This window comes from Eucyclogobius newberryi, unplaced genomic scaffold (genome assembly GCF_026437365.1).
Source record: "Eucyclogobius newberryi isolate DKJ021-1_F unplaced genomic scaffold, fEucNew1.0.hap1 SCAF_12, whole genome shotgun sequence".
NCBI lineage: Eukaryota > Metazoa > Chordata > Actinopteri > Gobiiformes > Gobiidae > Eucyclogobius > Eucyclogobius newberryi.
In genome coordinates this window covers 18,547,137-18,569,289 of record NW_027315746.1, presented here as the reverse complement: position 1 = coordinate 18,569,289, position 22,153 = coordinate 18,547,137, and the positions used below count along the sequence as shown (strand labels likewise).

At 38.5% G+C, this 22,153-nt stretch overlaps 2 protein-coding genes across 2 annotated transcripts in view; one reads left to right on the top strand and one right to left on the bottom strand.

The window, feature by feature from the left end:
• slc1a7a (solute carrier family 1 member 7a) overlaps nucleotides 1-22,153 on the bottom strand; it is a 34,060-nt gene that overhangs the window by 2,665 nt on the left and 9,242 nt on the right. The window contains exons 3-10 of the mRNA XM_072441158.1: nucleotides 10,419-10,634; nucleotides 7,416-7,458; nucleotides 6,636-6,867; nucleotides 6,316-6,415; nucleotides 4,181-4,414; nucleotides 3,215-3,409; nucleotides 1,661-1,795; nucleotides 1,349-1,448 (exon numbers count right to left, since the gene is read on the bottom strand). Of these exons, the coding sequence (XP_072297259.1) occupies nucleotides 1,349-1,448; nucleotides 1,661-1,795; nucleotides 3,215-3,409; nucleotides 4,181-4,414; nucleotides 6,316-6,415; nucleotides 6,636-6,867; nucleotides 7,416-7,458; nucleotides 10,419-10,634 (1,255 nt within the window). The remainder of the gene's footprint in view (nucleotides 1-1,348; nucleotides 1,449-1,660; nucleotides 1,796-3,214; nucleotides 3,410-4,180; nucleotides 4,415-6,315; nucleotides 6,416-6,635; nucleotides 6,868-7,415; nucleotides 7,459-10,418; nucleotides 10,635-22,153) is intronic.
• LOC140356311 (peroxiredoxin-1) overlaps nucleotides 1-22,153 on the top strand; it is a 60,943-nt gene that overhangs the window by 34,825 nt on the left and 3,965 nt on the right. The window lies entirely within an intron of this gene.

Here is a 22,153-nt window from a genome sequence, read left to right as displayed (position 1 = left end):
ACTCTTTCTACTTCAGGAAGGCTCCGCCCAATGGGCGGGTCTTACCACAGAACAGTATTAATATCGGAGTTCTCGATCTAAATTCTTTTATTGACAATGACTCTTGGATGAGAGTCGAAACGTCTATTTTTTCTAACTGAGTCCAGATGACTACAACTGAAGCTTTTTTCTACTAAGAAACTTCACTCATTTACACAAAACCCACACAGGTACTTTAACTGCTTCTACAAAGTATTCTACAAAGACTGCCAATAGTTTCTTTATAGTATAGAAATTGCTAACCAGAGTTTTGTACCATACATGAATTGATTACTGTTACTTTTATCATTATTATTATTAAAGGTAGGGAGTGGCATAAAATAATAAAATAAATGTAGAGCATTTTAGAGCAGAGTTAAAGCTTTTAAAGTTTCAAATAATTGTCCCATTTTTTTCAGTTGTTTTTTAAATGTGTCTATTTTCAAATAATGATGACTGTTCTGTAACATCAGCCATAAAATTATTTTAGTTGTTCATAGAAGATGGTAGCTTGTAAGGATGGATAAGGATATGGAGGTTGGTAACGTTCAGACCGCGGTGTCAAAGCATCCAGTTTACATTCAAAGTCGATGTGGACACGCGTCTTGGGCGTTGAGCGTTTTCGCGGTGCGACTCCTGCGTTTTGAGCGTTAGGCGTGGCGCAACAGATGCAGAAAAGTTGGTCCGGCGCGAATTTGGACGCAGCTCTAGAGAAAACGATTGAGCCAATGGTGAGAATTGTTTTCCCAAATCACAACACCAAAACAAGGAACTATGATTTATTGAAGACTTTTACCTTTGGGGGTTAACAATAGCCTCATTGCAAGTTAATACCCAAAGTGACATCTGCAGATCAGTGCAGTTTATAGGTGTCATTTACCAAGTAAATGTCATTTTAGTCCAGGCCCTACCACCACTCCTGAAACCATAATCAGTAGGCCCATTATAAGTCACTGCTCTTGAGCTTTAATGATGAAGATGAAAAACAGGAAATTGATTGTACGCTTGTTCTTTCAGGGCTCAGCTGGAACAGGCTTCACAAAATTAAAGACCAAAAATATCTCTTTGCTTTTTCATATATAATTTCAAGTCTACCCCTCTTTTGTAGTTATTTGTAATTCTCATTGAGCAGAAATTGTGCTTTGAACGACAAAAACTGACTATTATAACGTTTATCGGCATTAAGACTATATTGTTTATTTATGTTTAGAAAATGTATATGGACTGCTATTTTTTTTGTCATATTACATAATTTTTTTTAATCTGTTTTTATTGTGTCATCTTAAACTAATAATAAATGTTCCTAAACGTTTGACTGACTAGGCCTCACCTGCTCTCCTTCTTTGACAAAATCCTTCCTGCAGATGTGAGCCATGATGCCTGTGGCCAAAGCGTCGCCCATTACATTCACCATGGTCCGAAATCGATCTCTGCAACACAAAATCAAAGTCAAAACGTCAGTTAAACAAAGCATGTTAAGCATAGAAAAGATTAGATAATTATTGTGTGTGTGTGTGTGTATGATCTAAAGCTAAAATAAAGCGTGTGTTTTATAAAGTTACATTTGATTTCTTAAACTTTATTACATGACAGATAATCAATAGATGATCTTTTTTGTGTGTGTCAAAATAGCCTAACTTACAAAGCCCAATCAACTGCGATTATGAGAGTGATGTCATCCGTCGGTAGGCCCACGGAGGTCAACACGATCACCATGGTAACGAGTCCGGCTTGAGGGATTCCAGCTGCACCAATACTGGCAGCTGTGGCAGTGATGCTGTGGGAGAGAAATGTGTAAGTTTATATTTTCTCCAAATTATGCATTTTCCAAGCAGGCTGGAAATTTTTATTTATTTTGTTTTTGCAATTACAATGTGTGAAGTATTAGCCTCCAAGATCCGTGATGCATAAATAATGCAGTGATGGATGTTAAGTTGAATGTTTTAATACAAATAATTAATCTTACAACTCAACACAACAAAGGTCCATTACACAATCAATCAAGCTATACGCTCGTGTAAAAGGAGGTTCAAATTACAAATTACAGAGACTGCAGAGGGGGAAGAAAAATGGAAAAGAAAGTTTGGAGGAACACGTTGTTACAGAACATCACAAAACTGTAAGATTTCCACTTTTCAAATCTCAGATCAGACTCAGTGGTCAAAAGCTTCACATATTTTACAATCAGTTTGAGCTGCAGAAGTTTGAGAAATAAAATCTATATGCAATTGTCTTCAAAATGTCTTTTCCTTTCTATTCATTAAATGAAAAGAAGTAACTAATCTCTTGAGGTTTGACCTTTGAATTCCTCCCTAAAACTGCCCTTTTTTATTGGCATTTGGAGCATTAGGGATGTAAGTATTAGATAGTAGAGAGTGAGAGTGGAAGAGAGAGAGAATTATTATAATTCTGGTGTGACAACGGGTGAGAGTAATACAGGTCATATGGGTTTTACTGCCAAAGGATTATGAGGCGATGGTCACAAACTGCGGCCATGAAGCGCGCCTCTTACTGTTATCACAGTCACAGGAGTGGTCAGAAATGGGGGACGATGGCCTGTGACGGACCTGATGAATCAAAAGTTCACCTAGGAGGGCAATGCAAGTGCGACAATGTGGCTTTGAGGGACAGGCAGTCCGCCGCAGTATTTCAGCCGCTTCCAGACTGATTTAGCAAAAAACAGCTCAGGCTAAGAAGCTCATGTGAGGCATAATCTGTGTGACATTTACATTTATAAATCCCATCAAATTTGTTATTAATTCAGTGTTAAATAAAATGTGTTGCGCTAGATTATTTCGCATATTGCTGAACTAGAGCGGGTACAAGTACTAAGTTGATAGATAATAAATACAATGTCTTTACGTTTTGTCCAATAAGGTTATTTTATATAACCTATTCATGGGTTTCAGTTGTTAAATCTAGCACAGTTGCCATAGCAATTGACAATTGAAATAAATAAATAAATAAAATAAAAAAGTATCAAACACAAACAATAACTTTAAACCCCTTCAATTGCATCTTATTATTTGTATCTATCTCCATGGAAACAAGCCATTAAAGCCATGAAAATAACTTTAATTGGAATTAATGCAAAATAAATTTAGGTTTGATATCTCATACTGTGGGAACATTAATTAAATCATGGAGACATTCAGCCCCTCCAGAAAAGCCACAGTGTCTGTGTGTGGGCTTTTACCTGATTGTGATGATTTGTCCGAAGTCGAGCTCATAGTTGTTGACTTGGGCGATGAAAATGGCCGCCACAGCTTCGTACAGCGCAGTGCCGTCCATGTTGATGGTGGCTCCCACAGGAAGCACGAAGCGGATGATACGTCTGTCGATGTGATTGTTCTCCAAGAGGCACTTAAAGGTGATAGGCAGAGTGGCAGAGCTGCACAGGACAATGGGGAAAAAACACAACCACTTTTATAACACACATTTGCATTGAATTACTCCTAATATATTGTTATTTTACCAGTTATGTATCATGCCTCATTTACTCTCTCTTCACTGAGGACACTTTGTTCTATACAAAGCTGACTTGACTTGTGATTTTTTGATTAGCCAGAGTTTTTTTCTCTGAGCTACAGAACAGCTGTGGTACAACACATACAATCTGGCATGATGTCAGAAACAAAGGCTTATAAATTCAACAAATTCATTCTTATTCAAGCCAATCCTGTACATGGCAGATATATTTGTCCTTAACGTATATTTGTTTTTATAAAGTGACTATTCCTTTCACTTGAGAATGCTAATGACTATTTTCTGTCTGAACATTAGTATATGTATTTTTTACTTACCGTACATATTACATAACATATAAAATCCAGTACTACTACATTCAAGTGTAGCAAAATAACTTTGCTAGCCAACGAATAATAACTGTGGACAGAGAAAATACAAAAGGTTTTCTAATTCTCCTTCAGCTATATAGATTTAAATTCAATAAAATAGCAGTTGTTCTGCCCATAATTCTTATGTATTTTTCCAAATAAAAAAAATTGTGCATGACCTGTATTAGTTTTGAACTGCACATTTCCTTCTGTAATGTGTGCAATAAAGTTCAGAAGACACACTGTCCAGTATACTGCAAATAAATGAAGACTACTGGGAGTATTCTTTCACCAATAGAGCGGTTAGACCCAAGTTTCCATCTCACCTTGAAGACGTCGCCAGTGATATGAGCAGGGCTTGTAGGATGCCTCTTATATAAACTATGGGGCTCTTCTTGGTGATGAAGAAATACATGGCAGGCAGGATAAACATGCCGTGGAGTATTAGACCCATAACCACAGTAATTGCATAAAACCCAAGCTTCTTCCCCATTGCAGAAGGATCGTCCATCTCCAGGATTTTACCAGCCACCAGGAAGACAATCCCAAAGGGAAAATACCTATAAACAAAGAGTAAGAATGAGTTGCACACAAAAGTAAAACTTAAGTAAAATGTACTTTACTCAAGTATTTTTTTGTATCTAGTTCCGCGTATCTGTACTTTCTACTGCACTACATTTTTTTTAACTGGACTGAAAAATAGAAAGTGGTTTGAGGGGTTATTTTTAGCCTGACCATGGTTTTGAGTTTCAGTGCTATAAAAATTAAGTCACTAGAAAAATGGTACTGCTGGCCAAAGATCAGTGCAATTATTTATCAAGGTCACTACATTTAACAGTTAATTAGAATTTAACAGTTCTTTAAATCTATGTGAAATACTTTTCTATGTGAAAAGTACATTGACCTTTTGCCTCACTTTGCCACTGATCTGTTGTAATCGCACTTCCGGTCAAACAGGAACTCCATTTAAACGGAGAAAGAGAGAAAAGTCTCACTGCTAAAATATGTTATTAAGTAGATTAATTTGGGTATGATATCCTGTTCATGTGACCAGCAAGTCAACAATGTACTGACTCTATGGACCTGAAAACAATTTTTAGTCCGTGTAGTACAGGGGTGTCCAAACTTTTTTCACCGAGGGCTGCATTTGAAACTTATACGAAGCAGAGGTCCACAAAATCAAATCAAATCAAATCAATTTATTTTTGTAAGGCCCAAAATCACAACAACAGTTGCCTCTGAGGGCCACAGGGAGAAATGAATCAACAATGTCTGTGGTGGCGATGGAGTCAGACAATGTCTGTGGTGGCGAGGGATGATGTCCCAGGTTCCTCTGTCCTTAGACTCTCCTTCTCGGCCAGGAAAAACTACAAAAAAAACCTCTTTGGGAAAAAAGCGAGAGAACAAAACAAACCGACAATGTCGAATTTGTCAAATGACAAAGAGAATCATTCGAAATTTTGCATGTGACATTGTTTTGATACGTCTCCACACCCTTTTTCCAATTTCACAGTAAAAAGTACTACTTATTGTTGTTGGGACCAACTTAGCAGGAAGCCAGAGGGCCAACAAAAGTTTGTATGAGGGCCGCATTTGGCCCCTGGGCCGTAGTTTGGACATGCCTGCTCTATCTCACAACCAATTATAAGAATGACCTTTTGTAGCGGAATTTGCAATATTCATGATTGTTCTCTAGGCGATGTGCCCAAAAAAAAGAAGCCTGATTTTTTTTCTTCATAATGAGCCATCCCCATTTTTGATTCAAACGGATGGTTGGTTGAGAATTGCACCACAAATATAACTTTAATTAATAAAAAGACCAATTAACAAAGACATATGTTTTAAATGCCAGGTCAATGAGTTTTCACCTGGTTAAATAAAGGTCAAACATGGTCAAATCAAAAAACCTCAACAAAGGAATGCTTCCCACAGCCCCATTTAACACTCAAAATGATCCAATTTAGTCCTCCAAAGTCTGAACTCTGTTCCAAACTACATGCTTTCAATGCCACAAGCAGACAGAGCAGACAATTAAAAACAACAAGCTAATAATTATGATCTATAAACAATTCTGATCTTGATTCAAATTGGATTCATTTCCCAGCCCTAATTCATGACAGGAATATTCAGGGCACATTTGCCTCTTTTGACACAGCTCTAGCATCAAATCTTTTTACCTTTTTTTACCAGCAAAACATCTTCTGATGTAAAGCTTCTGATAAACTTTACAACTACAAGAGTTAAAATAACCATAAAATACCTATATAATCTATTTAAAACTCAGCTGAAAGATGCTTCTTATAAGTTTGGTGTGCCTTTGTTATTGTTATCTCATGATAAAAGGAATAAAAATAATGACTTGAGAGCTTCTATGTGTGTTGTATTCGGCACATTAATCAGTAGTAGTAATATACTGTATACAACTAATCTATAATCATTGTAGACAAGTGTCAGCTCTTACCAGATGACAATGGCAACGATCTTGAGCACTGCTTCATTTAAACTCTGGCAGAAGTTAACGAGGGCACTTCCATTGGGCCCCATCCTCCCAAGCATTATACCTATAAGAGAGACACAATGTTTTTGATCACAGTAAATCGGTACAATTGTATGTGGAATTATATTATTATATCTATTAGAGGAAAGTGTTCTGACAAGCATTTACCCCTTTTAGAGGCAGTATTTGCTCAATTGTAGATGTACAGTATGTTTCAACCAGTGTGTCCAATGAGTCGTTGGAGGGTCTTGGTACAGTCATACCATTAAAAATATATTTTATACCCATTGTCGCAGAGAAAATGACGATCCCAAGCACATTCATGCCTTCACTGGTTCCTGGGGAGGTCTTCATGATGACGTCTGGAGGAGGTGTGAGGTCCAGGGAGAAGTTTTGAATGTCAGTGCCATTGTCATCCTGGATGCCATAGATGTAAATGCGACGGGTGGTGGTCTCATCTAACAGCTGGGCCACAGTTGGTTTAGGGATAAGCTCCGGTACTCTCTGAGTCCGATACTACAAAGCATAAAGAGAAAAGTATATTCCTCTGTGTGTGTATGCACGCATACACATACACACACACATACACACATACACATACACATACACATACATACACATACACACACATACACATACACACATACACATACACATACACATACACATACACACATACACATACACACATACACACATACACACACACATACACACACACACACACACACACACACATACACACACATACACATACACATACACATACATACACGCATACGCATACGCATACGCATACACATACACATACACATACACATACACATACACATACACTTACACTTACACTTACACTTACACTTACACTTACACTTACACTTACACTTACACTTACACTTACACTTACACTTACACTTACACTCACACACATACACACACACACACACACACACACACATACACACATACACACATACACACATACACACATACACACACATACACACACATACACACACATACACACACATACACACACACACACACACATGACTGAAACATACCTGTTGAAAAGTCGCTTGGACCAAATTGGCAGGAAACATGTTGCTGGAGGGACACAAGAACACAAATGATGACACTTTTTCAAAATGTGAAATGCTTTGAACATAACATTCACAAATAAAACAGATGTGTAATATGCCATATATATATATAGAATTTCTTGTTTTTTGTGAAATCCTGAAGTGCAAAAAGTACATTTAGTACAGTTACTAAGTAGAATCTGTGCTTTTGAGAGCTGTTCTATGATCTAATGGACTGTGGCCTGATGGTAGCACAATTTGTTTTGCTGCTCAGCCATTCTGTAAATATAGAAAATAAAAAACTCTGTGGTTTATATCATGTAATCATGAAATCTTACTTGTTCTTTTTGAGCTTTTTTGTTTTTGTTGTAATGCATTCTACAAATTGATTGGCAGATTTTTTTTTGTAGAAATAATTGATTCAATTTTCCATTGAGGTACATTTGGTCTTCTGGTGATTTTTCATGCGAGTGAGCTGTAATAAACTGTCAGGTAAACAAAACAAAATCTGGTATGAAAAAATAACCTTGACCTTGTGGTCAATGTGTGTGTATCTTGTTTTGCATGTTTTGCTTGTTTTTCCCTGTTTTTCCCCAGATGTTGTTTGCACTACAGTGTGCTTGGCATATTCACACGGCAACAGCACGGCTAAACTCCATACTACTCAATCACTGTAATAAATTATGTTAAACATTATAAATATCTAATCCCAAATCATGATGCATACATTACCACCTGTCACTTTTCTCATCCGGCCAAAACAGATGAATCTAAACCAGGCCAGCTTCAAATCCCATCACTGCAGTCTTTTCTGTTTACAATATTTCAAAGAGATTCAATAGGTCAGACTATATTATGTGTCGAACAAGCCAATTTAAAGAGACAATGTCATGCAATAATGAGTCCATTTGACCACTCAAATTGCAGGAGTTAAAAGCATGCTAATGTAGCATTTTGACATTTGGTCCTAATAAATGACAGTGTGTACATCATACAGCGTGCAGCACATTACTGCTCATCACATGCACGCACTGGCACACACGACAGTACTCGTCAGTCTGCTGCATGATAGATGAAGGCTTTAAAGGAGCTTTGTCAGATAAATCCAAAGCACAGCTGTGCCCAGGAACACACACTCAGAGCCGGTGAACTAGAGCTGCACATGATCGCTGCCTTCTGGATTCACATTTGGCCTGATATGCAAACGCAACTGAATGCAGTAAAAAAGTACACCTTTACTTAAGAAATGCATGTTTTTCCTCCATCTGAATGTAAAAAATAGGCCACTTTGTATATTTTCATTGTTACAGAATAAATAATAGTAATTCAAACTGATGTCACCACTCTCATCGGGCTCCTGTCGGACAAGGTTGAGTCCATCTTCAGGTGGACCGGCTGGTGTCCTGGTGCAGTGGTAACAACCTGGAGTTCAATGCCCAGAAGACAATGGATATGACAGTGGACTTCAGGAAAGTCACAGCCCTCCAGCCCCCCAGCCCCCCCCCTCACCATCTCAGACTCCCCCATCTCCACCGTGGACCCAGGACCTCAACCACCATCATCTCCTTCATCAAGAAGGCCCAGCAGAGGATGTACTTCCTGCAGCAGCTGAGGAAAGCTAAGCTGCCAGCGCAGTTCTACACGGCCGTCATTGAGTCCATCCTCCCCTCCTCCATCATCGTGTGGTACGCTGGAGCCACAGCCAGGGACAAACTGCTGTTGGACTCATGAACACTTCTTAAACACCTGTCATTTTAACCATAATTGAATCACTCACTGCACTGGTCACTTTCTGCACTGCATCTGTAAATTCAACTGTACATTTTGTGTAGCCTATTTTTATGTTTATCCTACAGATTTAAATTGTTTTTATTTAATGGATGCCCTTTTTGATGCTGCTTAATATCTTTTACTCATTGTGCTTTTTGCATGTGATGTGGGACACGCAACGGAAAACCTTTAGTTACGGACCAAATGACACAGCAACATATTTGTCACTGACCCAGGGTAACCTCACTGCAGCCTTTACCTTTGCTAATTAGCTTAGTACAGTAACCTACTGGCCCACAACACTCAGCTGTCTGTTATTTAAGACACACGCAGGGATCAAAGACAATTTAACATTTACAAAAATAGTGGCACTCACAATCTTTGTTAGGATTGTCGTAAAACAAACCTTGATAAGTGAAGGTGCACTCAACTTCCACAGTATGGCATTAAAATTGTTGCCGTGGTGACAGGCAAATGACGCCAGCAGGCCAAGTTACAGGTCAGGGGCCTCATTTGTAAAATGTATGTGCACTTTTGACAAAAAGTGTACCGGTACTTACAAACAAACTTCCTCAAACGTTCTCATTTAAGTGAGAATCTCCTCTCTTTGAGCTCAGATTGTCTTTTGCCTCGTGGCTGAAAGTTCCCACAGGCAGCGATCAAGTTGGACTGGACATCACATTTCTATCTAAAGTTGTCTTTTTTGTAGAAAGACACTTCAAGTCTCATTTGCTTCATAAATGAGACCACAGATCTGTAGGCGAACCCGTTGTCAAGAAAAATGCATGGTTTTCAAAAAAACACCTGTAATTGAATCAATCTAACTTAGGTGTGTTTAATGCCATATTGTGGAACATTCCAGACAATTAACTTAACTTTCATGGAGTTAAGCAGTTAGCAGCCATTCCAGCAGAGAAGTTAAACGGTGCGCCTTTAAATTAGCGTTTATTTTATCTGGCCTTCACTTGACATGGTTACCATAGCAGCAGGGCAGCGGTTGAAAGCTCCAGTCCAACATTACTAATGGATGTGTACGCTGTTGTGTAAAGCCAACTGGGAACAAAAACAGGAGGGCATGTCCCTGAGGACCAAGAACAACAACAAGGGGCACCAATCTACACCCAGTCCCGCACAGGACAAGTGTTATAGTGGACATCAAGCTAAATATATGGCTCATTTGGCTTCTTGTTACATAAAAGGTTGACTTTTTGTTACCGGATAAGGTCTAGAAGGGCATCCGCTGAGCTGGTCATGGGCTTCTTGCTTTCCTCAGAGTCTTCCTTCTGAGCTGCTCCTCCAGGGTGGATGATGTAAACCATGACGATTCCCACTACCACAGCAACAAACGTGGTCCAGAGGTAGTAGGAGATGGTCATGATGCCCAAACGGCTGGAACACTTGGCATCCAGAGCAGCAAGGCCTGACATCAAACTGCAGAGAAAAAGCTTTAGATTAAACATTGACTCTTTTGATTGCAGATTTTTCTGATACCTTGTTCCATCTGGACTTTTACGACAGATGCACTTCCTGATGTAGGACTAACACAAAATCAATTTGAAAGACGTTTGCTCTCTCAAAATGACAGGTGGTAATTACGTGGCAATCTGTGTGGACTTACTATCCGTTCCTTCTGAGAGTGCAAACATTGTAATTGGGTAAATCCTCCTGTTTGAGTGTGAGTGCTGCATTATACAAAACATCTCTGAATCGCAGATCTTTCTAGATTGTCACAGATTCAGATCACAATATAATTTATAGCTGATAGTCTTATATTGGATGTGCATCTATATACAAAGGTGACCAGAGAGTGCACTTCTTAATTCTTTTCAATTCAATTCATTTTTGTTATGCCCAAAATCAAAAGTTGCCTTGAAGGGCTACTGACCTCCTTAGTATTTCCACTGTGAGCGAGCTGTTACCAAATGTTGCAGCAGCAGTCGCATGCAACAGACCAAGTGAAACTATTGATGATTTTATTACCAGCTCATATGGCTCTTTCCAGTAGTGATGTAATGCACAGAAAGTACACATGATCAGGATTTAAAGGGCACAGCTCCTGCGCATACGAACTTTGTATAACACTTATCCATTCTAAAATTCCAAGACCCTACAACAAAATATTCAACCAATATTTAACAGAAGGGAAAAGTACATTACACTGTAGCTGATTGATAATATTTGTATACTGTATTCAACACTGGGCCAGTTTATTAAAAAAAAAAACATGTAGCTGGATTGAAAAAAAATAAAACAATTTTAACACATTATTTTTGTGTTGTTAATTTGAGATTAAAGTTTGAACTGAGCTGTGGCATTGTTGCCTTGTTACTAATCCCTTTAGCACACGATCAGCAACAATTTACTTATGTATTTTTAGGGACAGTACAACAACGATGTGAAGCGTGAACATACACAACGTCTAGTCTCAGAGTGGGGATTAAGCGGTGGCCAAACAGAAGAAAACACAGCAGAACACACTCAATGCTGTCTGTGTTCTGCTGTGTTTTCTTCTGTTTAGCCTCCGCTTAATCCACACTCTGAGACTAGATGTTTACTTTCCATGGTCGAAATCATTGTACTCTTTAATGTTTTAGGCTGAACTCTGCTTTTGGTGCCTAAAACTGTCCAAACATCAATGCAGCCCATGGTATTCCTCTCATCAGTTACAGACTTCGCTCTTGAGTCTCTGAGCCCATTTTCATGTTAAATTTGTGTGTCAGCAGATACATTAAATTGCCTATATTAAGTGTAGTCCAGTGGTTTCATATCACATTAAAAATAAACAGAGATGCTCCCCCATTGTTCTTAAGCAAAATTATAAGATTTATTTTGGTGCGTATAAATATTTTTTGTAATTAGTGTTTTTGGATCATAGTGTGATCTACTTGGCAAGTAAGCTGTCATGGCCCTTGTTGTGCCATTATAATAATCATTGTTACTACAGGGCCTTGTGCGTCCAGCCGCCTCCTACACCCTCTGGCTGTTCCAGAGAAGGTAACTCTGCACATCCTTCTCCTCATATTTTTTATGTTTTTTAATGTTTTTTAATTTGTTTTCCCATATGCTTTATTAGACAAGACAGCTCAGCAAGAAATGAGGATGAGGGAGAATTTAAAATGTCAGCAGTTGAACTCAACAACACGGCCGCAGGCTGCAGATCTGAGCCTGACATGTAGGCAGGCAGCACCCTTCTCCTCAGTTTCAACAAAAGCTAACTTTATTCAGAGTCAGTTAACAGGTGAAGGCCTGTCTTAGACCATATTTTTATCAAGTTTTGGAAATCATATATTGCACTTTTTTGTGTAATGTAGTGATAAATAGTAAACTTTGGAAGATTTATGCCCTATTAATGTAACCTAATTTCATCCTTCAATCAGCATCAGTACTTTGATGATTTATTGAAATATGTTGTTCAAAAATTCTGCACTTATGCCAGGCTTTATGTGTAGCTGCAGCGTCGTGAGTTTGATGAATATGTATTCATGAATGTGGTTATTGGGTTATTTGATGGCGAAGCTTGAGACTTTACTTGACAGTTCCCAGCACGGCAGCTCATGTACTGCAGAGTTCTGCTGGTATGAATTACTGTGGAGCCGCACACATACAGTGTAGGTGGGTATCCAATCATGTAATTGCGGTTGTATATGTGAATATGTAAATATTCAATTTAAATTGTTCATGATTATGCAGAAAGAAACATTTATATAGTGCTTTTCTACCGTTAAGGCACTCAAAGTACTACAAATCAAGGAACCAGTCACCCATACACACACAATCACACACCAGTGTTTGCAGACACTGGGGGCGAGTCAGGTTAAGTGCCTTGCTCAACACAACAGCAGTATTCACCTGAGGCAGCTGCGATCGCACCACCAACCTGCGGGCCAATGGATCTGAACCGCCGACTTTCGGATCAGAAGACGAGCACTCTACCACTGAGCTACTGCCGCCCAACAAGGCCTACGCTAGAAGTATTAAAAAACATTTATGCAGAAAATCACAGGGTACGACACACGATACATGGCTCACGATACAATAACACCAAATTTTGCAATACATGGGATCATTGATATATCGCACATGATATCATAGACAAAGCTAAAAATATGAGTTTTTAATTTAGACCTAAAAATATTTGGCCTCATTTCAAAACTTAGATCTTCTGGAATGGAGTTCCTCATCTTGGAGGCATAAAAAGAAAAAGAGGCTTCACCATGTTTGGTTTGAACTTTAGGCACCACTAAAAAAGCAGTACCAGCTGATCTCAGGGGCTAAGGGGCTCATGAGGAGTCAGCAGGTCCACCAGATACTTTGGACCCCAATACTCAATACTCAATACAATACAGCCCATTGAGCTATTCACATAGTTTGTCTTTCTATCACTGAACCCAAAACAATAAACTCAGTTTTGTCCTCATTTAACACAAGATATTTTTAACACATCCACAAATGTACTTGTTTCATGCAATGCATCAGTGATTCAAGATTGACATAATCTCCTGAAGTGACAGATAGATTAAATAAAAGAGGTCCAAGGGTTGAGCCTTGGGGAACTCCATACATCGTTTGAAATTTGTCTGAACTGCATTCACCAATTGACACAATGTATTCTCTGTCATTAAGGTAAGACCTAAACCAGCTCAGAACAGAGGATGAAAAATCTAAATAATTTATGTTAATATAATTTAGTTATTGACCGTATCAAATGCGGCCGTCAAGTCTAGCATTGTTTAAGAACCAAATACATTTGTAACAACAGTATTTTTTTCTTTTCTTCCTTCACAATCCCAATATGAAATACACCCATTTTAATAATCAAACAGAGAATGTGTCAAATGTTTTGCACAAACAAGTTTCATTTCCCTAAACCAGCAACAACAACCAGCAAGCAATTAATATCACAGCATGTCAATACTGTATCACCAAATGTAGTATTTCAGTATTTTAGCACACTATTAAAAAAGATGACTCAGTTAACTATGACAGATAGTTACTTTTAGTTACTGAAACTATGCACAATCTGCCTATTCTGATGGAAAAGTACGGACAGTCGAAAAAATGTCCAACACACATTTTCACTAAAATCTTATTGACTTCACTCAGGGGTCACTGTTGGTGAATGTGCATCCCTGTAACTGTCACTCACTTGTGTTACTTCTCAATCCAGAATAGACTATTGGTTTCTCTCTAAAGAATTGGAAACTAAGGTAGTTGAGAGCAGCATTGAGCACAGAACGCTTACAGACCACAAAGTTATCAGCCTCTGTAAAGTTCAATGCTTGAAACGCAAAGATCCAAAAGTTACAGTACTTAATTTGCTGTTAAAATATGGCAAGCAAGCAATTGGACAAATTATAAAACCTTGAAGTAGCAAGAGAAATTAGTAATTTGTCAATCAATGGGAGTATAAGACAGTTGCCATGTACGAGGGAAACAGCAATAGAATATAAAATATGAGAAAGAGAAAATTACATTGAAAGAATTATAAGTTACAATGAAAAACACAATCCATCTGATATTGACAAAAGCAAGAGGATTATACATATTGTAGGGTAATTATACTTGTTTCTTGCTCACACATTTGTACCAAGATGGAATGTATATTCTCTGGGATGAGCCATTTCATCGTGGACAACACGTGTAGCACTTTAGGTAGTTAATGTTCATATTTATATTTAAAAGGGCACCATCTGAAGCTTGTTCAGCAAAACATTAATATCTACTCAGTCTCATTCTCTGAAAGGGAGAACACGATTCATTGACAATCATAATTCTATAAAGATCAATACAAAGGCTCTATAAACCAGGATGGTTTTGTGTGGTTTAATAAACAAAGATATAAAATCAATTAATGACACATTTGGTTACACAGGCTGTGCCTGGGCAAAAACTTAGTTAGAAGAAATGCTGGTATTAAGAATTCGGTTTTGATTGGTTTTAGGGAATAATTCAAGGGAGCCTGTCTTTAAATGCCACTCTGTAAATATCAGCCACTCTCAGGTCTCACGTGTCCAAGGAAGGTGTGAAGCGAGGCCTCCCACGACTTTGCATTCTCAGAGTCCTTTGCGTCCTTGGAGCTGTCCGGGCGCTGATGCTTGAGCAGGTTTAGCATTCGAAGAGTTTGATGAGTCCAGGGTTCGTTGAATTGTGCATTTTTTTTTATGAAGATGTTCGGGTTGTTTGGTGAAAGCCGAGTTTGGAAGACAATGCAGCCTCCCTGGTGGGGGAGGGGCCCCTGCGGGGGTCCCCGACCCGGTGTGTCGTCCTGGCAGGTCACGTGCCGGTGAAAGAAGAGGAGGAAGCAGAGCTGAGTCTGCTCTTTTATCGACCTGGGAGGAGTGGCCTAGTGGGAGTGGCTTTAACTCTTGGTCAAACTTATTCTCAGTTTGGGCAAATTTAACTCAAACCAGCAAAAATGACATGTGACCATAATAAAATACACAACATTGTCAACGAACACACATTAATAGCAGGTAATGAGAAAGTACATTAAGTATGACATGAACACACTTCAAACCAGTTCTTGTACCAGTTCAACTAAACTAAAACATGATTTACAAGTTTAGATTACACAGTCAGCATCAAGTTGGTTCAGACGTGAAATATAGTCATTAAGAAACGTAGTCCTGAGGAAGGGCTCCGGTGAAGACAGTGTCCTCTCCGTGGGGGGTCATTCCTTTACACCCAACACTATGCTTTGATTTCTGCAACTGTGTTGAGCTGTGAAAAGGTATTATCTTTCAATCGTCTTTTTGGGACATATGGGTCCCCTACATATGATTAAGGCGGTTAGCGCTCTTGCCTCCCAAGAAGGAGATCATGGGTTCGATTCCCGGACCAGAACCAACATCACATGATCTCTCTGGGTGGAGTCTGCATGTCCTCCCCGTGTTCTCCCACCGTCCTAAGTCATGCGTGTGTGTTAGGCAAAAATTGGCAACTCTAAATTGGCCCTAGTGAATGAATGTGTGAGTGAATGGTTTGTCTGTAATGTCTGCGACGAGTTGGCCACTGTCCAGGGTGTACCCCGCCTAAGGCCCAAAGTCACTGGGATAGGCTCCAGTCACCCGCGACCCCTAAAGGGAACAAGCGGTAGAAAATTAATGAATGAATGAATCTAGAAATGTGAGCAAATAATGTTGTATATATCATGCTGTTTTTGAAGATCCTAAAGCAACTTCATAATTTGTAACAGAATTTTATGAAAAACTTAATTCTGCTAAAACTGACACAACTCACTCCTCCTCTGCTCCTCGGAATTTGCAAACAATTCCAAACAAATTATTGTGACCAAAGATTAATCTAGAGGAAATTAAACCGATATTGTAAAACCTAAGGATAATAAAGCACCATAACAACGGTCTAACCAGTGAAATTTCTTTCAGTGACAAAGCGGAACATATACTGGTAATTTACCAAAATAGTGACTTTTGCTTACTGGTAAATGAAAGAAACTTCTTCATAAGACATCTCAGATTAAGCGGAACAGAATTTTCAAACAAATTGATTGGTTACAAAAGTTACAAATCAGAGCTTCAAATACTGTATTCCCCATTTGTCTCACTGTACTTTTCTAAGGGGAATGAATACAGATGTCCAGTTACGCTTCTCTCAAACTGGAATAATCAATAACACAAAATAGATAGTAAATGTACTCACTGGGTTAATATTACATTCATAAATGTAAATGTGTGAAGAAACCTTTTTTTGATCAATTTTAATTCAACATATCTAATCCATTATCTTTAAAAACAACAAGCAATGACTCGTTATGTTCTTGTACTTTTACTTCCCCTTTTTATGTTAGTTATATGTATTTGTTTATGTTTCGATTTATTTATTTCCTTTCTTCTGTCATACATCCTTTATGATTAAAATACGACGTAATAAATTAATTTGCAATATCATATGGCACTTTTTTGTACGATTCCTGGACTTATTATCATTGTACGTATTTCATTTATGTTCACTAAAATAAAGAAACAGTGGTTTAAGCTGTAGCAGCACATCTCTCTCTCTCTCTCTCTCTCTCTGAAATAGGGTTGACTTAACTTAAATCAAATGTTTTACTTAATTCTAAGCTTATACAGTTAAATAAATTACCGTAGTACCGAAGTACAGTAATCTTTTATGACTGCGTTTTTTCCCCCTCTTATCTTTCCTTTTTGTTATACAATAATTTATAATGATTATTACACAGCAACTTGTTCAACAGTGGTCCTTTTCTGTTTTGATTGTATGCAGCTTTCTATCCTTGTCATCCATGCTTAGAACTGTTAGTGGATGACTATACGTAACATGATAATGGCACCAAACGTGTAAATCAGCCTTGTGTTATAACATGAATGGCATCCGACTTAAAAACAGGCTATACACTGTGCCATATGAGGAATCGTCATTAAAAGAAATTAAAATACAGGTATGAAAAAAGCATCTCAAATATATAAGCACTGACTTTAAACCAATGGGTGACACTTATCCATTCAGGTGGGATTTGTGTGTTCCCTGTTGGTTCATGAGGTATCGTGTAGAGTAAGATATTTGGACCATATGGGGCTTAGTGTCCCGCCTGCTGCACCTTTCCTGTGTCCAAGAGCATTAGAGTAATCCTTAGTCCAGATGAAATCGAAGACCAGGGCTTCTTCTTGGACAATTGTGATCCATGTCTTTAGTAAATGGTGACACTGTGCGCCCCGTCGAGACACGCTTATCCAAAATGATTCTGGACGGTATAGCATTTGATGATGCGTGGATCTGGTGAAGAAAGCAGGACTGACAAAGGCCATTACCAAAAAAATGTGTGACAAACTGTTCCCAGGATCGAGGACTGGACCGGAATTGGAGCAGACATTCAGAAAACAAAAACACCAAAAAAACAACATTCACATTTGGACATAATTTGAAAATGGATCTCTTTGGCAGACTAAGGAGGTGTAATGTGCTACTTGTCTGTTTTTTTTTGTTTTGTTTTTTAACTTTGCACATTAGTCGTGTTCTGTATTCTGTGTTTATCATTTTATTATTGAAAAAAAAAAAAAATCTTTAGATGCAGATTGGAAGAAAAAATATTTTATGAGAAAATTGTATAATTACACTTAGTATTTATTAATTCTTTTTGAATCACCACACCCTTTTTAGCTTGAAAAGATTCCACGGAACAACACCTTTTAGTCAAAAAAATGGTCTGATTCTTGAAATCTGGCAGTGGTGATTGTTTAACTTTTTGGGTGAAATCAAAGCTGTAATATTTGTAAAAACATATATATAAAATGAAAGAATTACATGACCAGAGTCAACATTAAAAAAAACATACAGTACTACAAATAATGACATATGAACCCTGCGTAAATTCAGCCTGGAAGACCTAACTCCACCCATCTACGTCAAGGCCACCATGGAAGGACCCCTCTCCCCAGCGCCATCATCGCACTCAAGCGGCGCCCGCCTGTCCGTCTGTGAGAGTCAGATCCCTCACTTCACCATGGACTCTGCCAGGTTTCTGCGCTTATCCCAAAGAGGTTATGCAGTTTTTCCCGGCCAAGATGGCGGGTGAAAGGTCAGGGGGCGTCTGCATCATGGCCCCTGCACCTGCTCCTCATCCCCAATCAACGCTCTCAAGTGACTCCTCCCCGCTCCCAATCAGCGCCCAGGCGGTCGCATTTAAGCCCTCAGGCTGATGGCTCGGCCGCTCAAACCGTACTGCGACCCACCACCTCCCCAGCTCCTCCTCTACATTCCCCTCATCCTCTACCTTCTCTTCACATCTACCACCACCAGTCTCCAGGCTCCGGGGGGAGACATCTAATACAAATAGATCATGGAGTGCCCATGATTGCAACGTCTTCCACCGGGGTCTGAGCGCCAAATAACTCACGAATAAAGCTTGCTAAACAGTCCATTCTCACGGTCTCTTTGTCTCTCCAGAGTGAATTGCTGTTGGAGCTTTTGAGGTGCAGTTTAAAAAGAGTTCGAGCGCTTGTCAGGAGACAGGATTTAATTTGGTATTTTAGTGTTGTATTACTTGTATGCAAAATAATATTAGTTCTTTTTTTTAATTTTTGAACCTAGCATAGGTTCACATTCAGCGCTTTACTGAACACTCCATAAACTGTAAAAAAAAAAAAAAAAAAAAAAGGGGGAATAAAGCGATTCAATTGACCATTAGCTATAAGGTATAAGCCTTTGTTCTAGTCATATAAATTAAGACATTTAGAGCTATTAGTGTAGAGTAGAAGAATGGTAGGTACACCTATGTCATTATTAATAATAGAGGTACATTGAACCTGACAGGCCTAGTGCTTCTGTCTGGAGGTATTGTCTGAATATTTTAACCTTTTTTTGTGTTTAAGCTAAAATCTCTGTTGGCACCTTAATCTTCCCTTAATCACAGACCCCCTGAGCAAAAAATAGCAATTTAAAGAAAAACCTAAGTGTGTAAATGTGGAGGGACAAACAACACAACCCATCTTAATAAATAACCGCCCTTTCTCTGCCCTGAAATGCTTAATCCATTGCCCTGCCTTACCTTAACCTCTACAATTTGCATGAAATCTGTACTATTTCATTCTATCTTTTGTTGCACCTATTTAGATATTAAAGGAGAATTATGTGTTTTTTCTGCTTGTCTTCATGTAAATGTTATTGCTATACCTAGAATAATCCACCTTATGGCCTTAAACATACAGCTCCATGGAGACAAGCAGGTGGTGGCCTAATTACAGATAAGTTCAACGCCATCCTGTGTCATTCACACCAAAGGAATAACATTTAAAGACCACCGGAAAAGTTACATATAAAGACCCTTTAATATTACATGATTAAAGACTTTCTACTGACCAACACCGGCTCAATGACTCATCATTCATATTTGGTCCAAGGACATCAATTTGTGCCAGAGTGCTGTGTATTTGTAGACATTGCTGAAGCTTTTTTCCCTGAAAAAATGATTCACTCTGTTCCCATTAAAGTTACTCAAGAGACTTTGCTCCAGCCTAAACTGAAAAAGAGGCCTAATACCAAAAATGATTAAAAAAAGAGCTGGATATAATAAGAATTTTTTTTGGTGACGGATATAACGTTAAATGAAAGCTGGGCTTCCTCCTTTTCAAACAGCGAAATAAGGAAGTAGGTATTCAACCTTTCTAACTCATTCCTAGCATTCACAAATCCTTTGGCCCGATACTCTAGTTTTCTTATGCATACATAACATACAGCATACAGACAAGCAGGATGATATCCCTGCACAGCCAATCAGCTCTCATCCGAAAGAGTCCAAACATCATAAAATGACTCACATGGCTCTTTCTTACAAATTTGAACGGATAAAATGTTTAGACCCTTGCGCTTAGGGCCTATTCTTCCTAAAACGCCTGAAAAAAATGAGCTCTCAAAATGACTCAAGCTGTTCCTGAACTCTTTGGAGCACAGTTATTGGACAGTTTTTTAGTTTTGGACTCTGATGTCTGTTTTTGAATGAGTAAAGCTGGTTTCTGGAGATTGGTCTGGATTGGATAGAGAATTTGCTGGGTTTTGACAATTCATTAAAAAATTTAAATGAAATGAGTTTTAGGGACTTGTCCAGATGGAATCCATAGAAAATATTATTTTAGGGTACTGGTAACTATTTATTTTGTGGGTTTAGAGAACAAACTGACCCTGATACTTCTCAGAATGATTGATTTGACTGGAAATATTTTTAAGTACAACATATCAAGCTTCTTGATAGTTCCCTTTTAGAAGATGGTGGACAGAATTAAATACATTTAGTGAAATTCCAACGTCCTAAGCCTGAGGGGTTAATAATTAGATCGAAGCCTGATTTTTTTACACAAAGTGCTGCTTTTACAATTTACTTTCTGGGATGGAGACAGAATCACTTATTATTAGACAAATCAGTTTTGTTCCCCAGCTTTAAGAGATCTTGCAATTTCAGGACAATTTTCCTTCAGTAGGTCTCTTTTTACCAGTAAGATAAGCCCTCAAGGCTTTTGTTAAAGGTCCCATTATACAAATAAACTAATGTGAGATTTCAAGCTTTTAACCTTCTATTAACAACCCCCGAATTAGTTTTTTCATTCATCCTTACATTTAGTAGACTTAATAATTTGAAACGGGCGGAGCGGGTTTTGGAGAGCCAAAACCTGAATCTATTAAATTAACAAGATAGGGTATTGCTAGCTTATGCCTGTTTTCAGTTAGACTGACCATTTAAATTCAATTAAATTCAATTTGTTTTTGTAACACCCAAAATCACAACAGCAGTTGCCTCGAGGGGCGACAGTGAAAAACAGATTAAACAATGTTCATAGGGACTTGCCAATGTCCCTATGAACCCGTGTCTTTAGACTAATGTCCCAAACTCCCCTGTCCTTAGACCCTCCTTCTCGGCCAGGAAAAAATACCAAACCTCTTTGGGAAAAGTAGAAACCTGGAGGATTTCCACAGTGACTTCCATGGACCACCATCTTGCTCTGACAGATTTGACGCGTAGCAGTGCTACTCCACCTCTTCCAGGAAGTGTTCCTGTCTCTGCCCAGACTGTAGCAAGATTGACATCAGAAATGCACTTGTGAGTTTTCTACATGGGCGTTGGACCCATTCATTAAGGGGGAAACGGGTCCCATATGAGTCATTATGTGATTACAGCCTTGAATTTACTCTTTTAAGTCTCTTTTTTCCTCTGGGCTCCCTGCGCAGTGCGAGGCAGAGCAGAACAGAGCTGCTGTGCTTTCTGTCAGTGAGCTGAACAGATGAGGAAGCAGAGACACGAAGCCTGTGCAAGGATCATTCAAATACAAAGCTCTAAAGTTTCAACTTGTTGATGACGTTTAATACAGCTAATTAGAGTAAGTCTAATTAGCGATTGATAACAGCGACACGCAGATTTATCAGATTCTTTCATTTGTTTTTTATTGTCTGTAATATGACTATATTCAGAACTTAAGTATTGG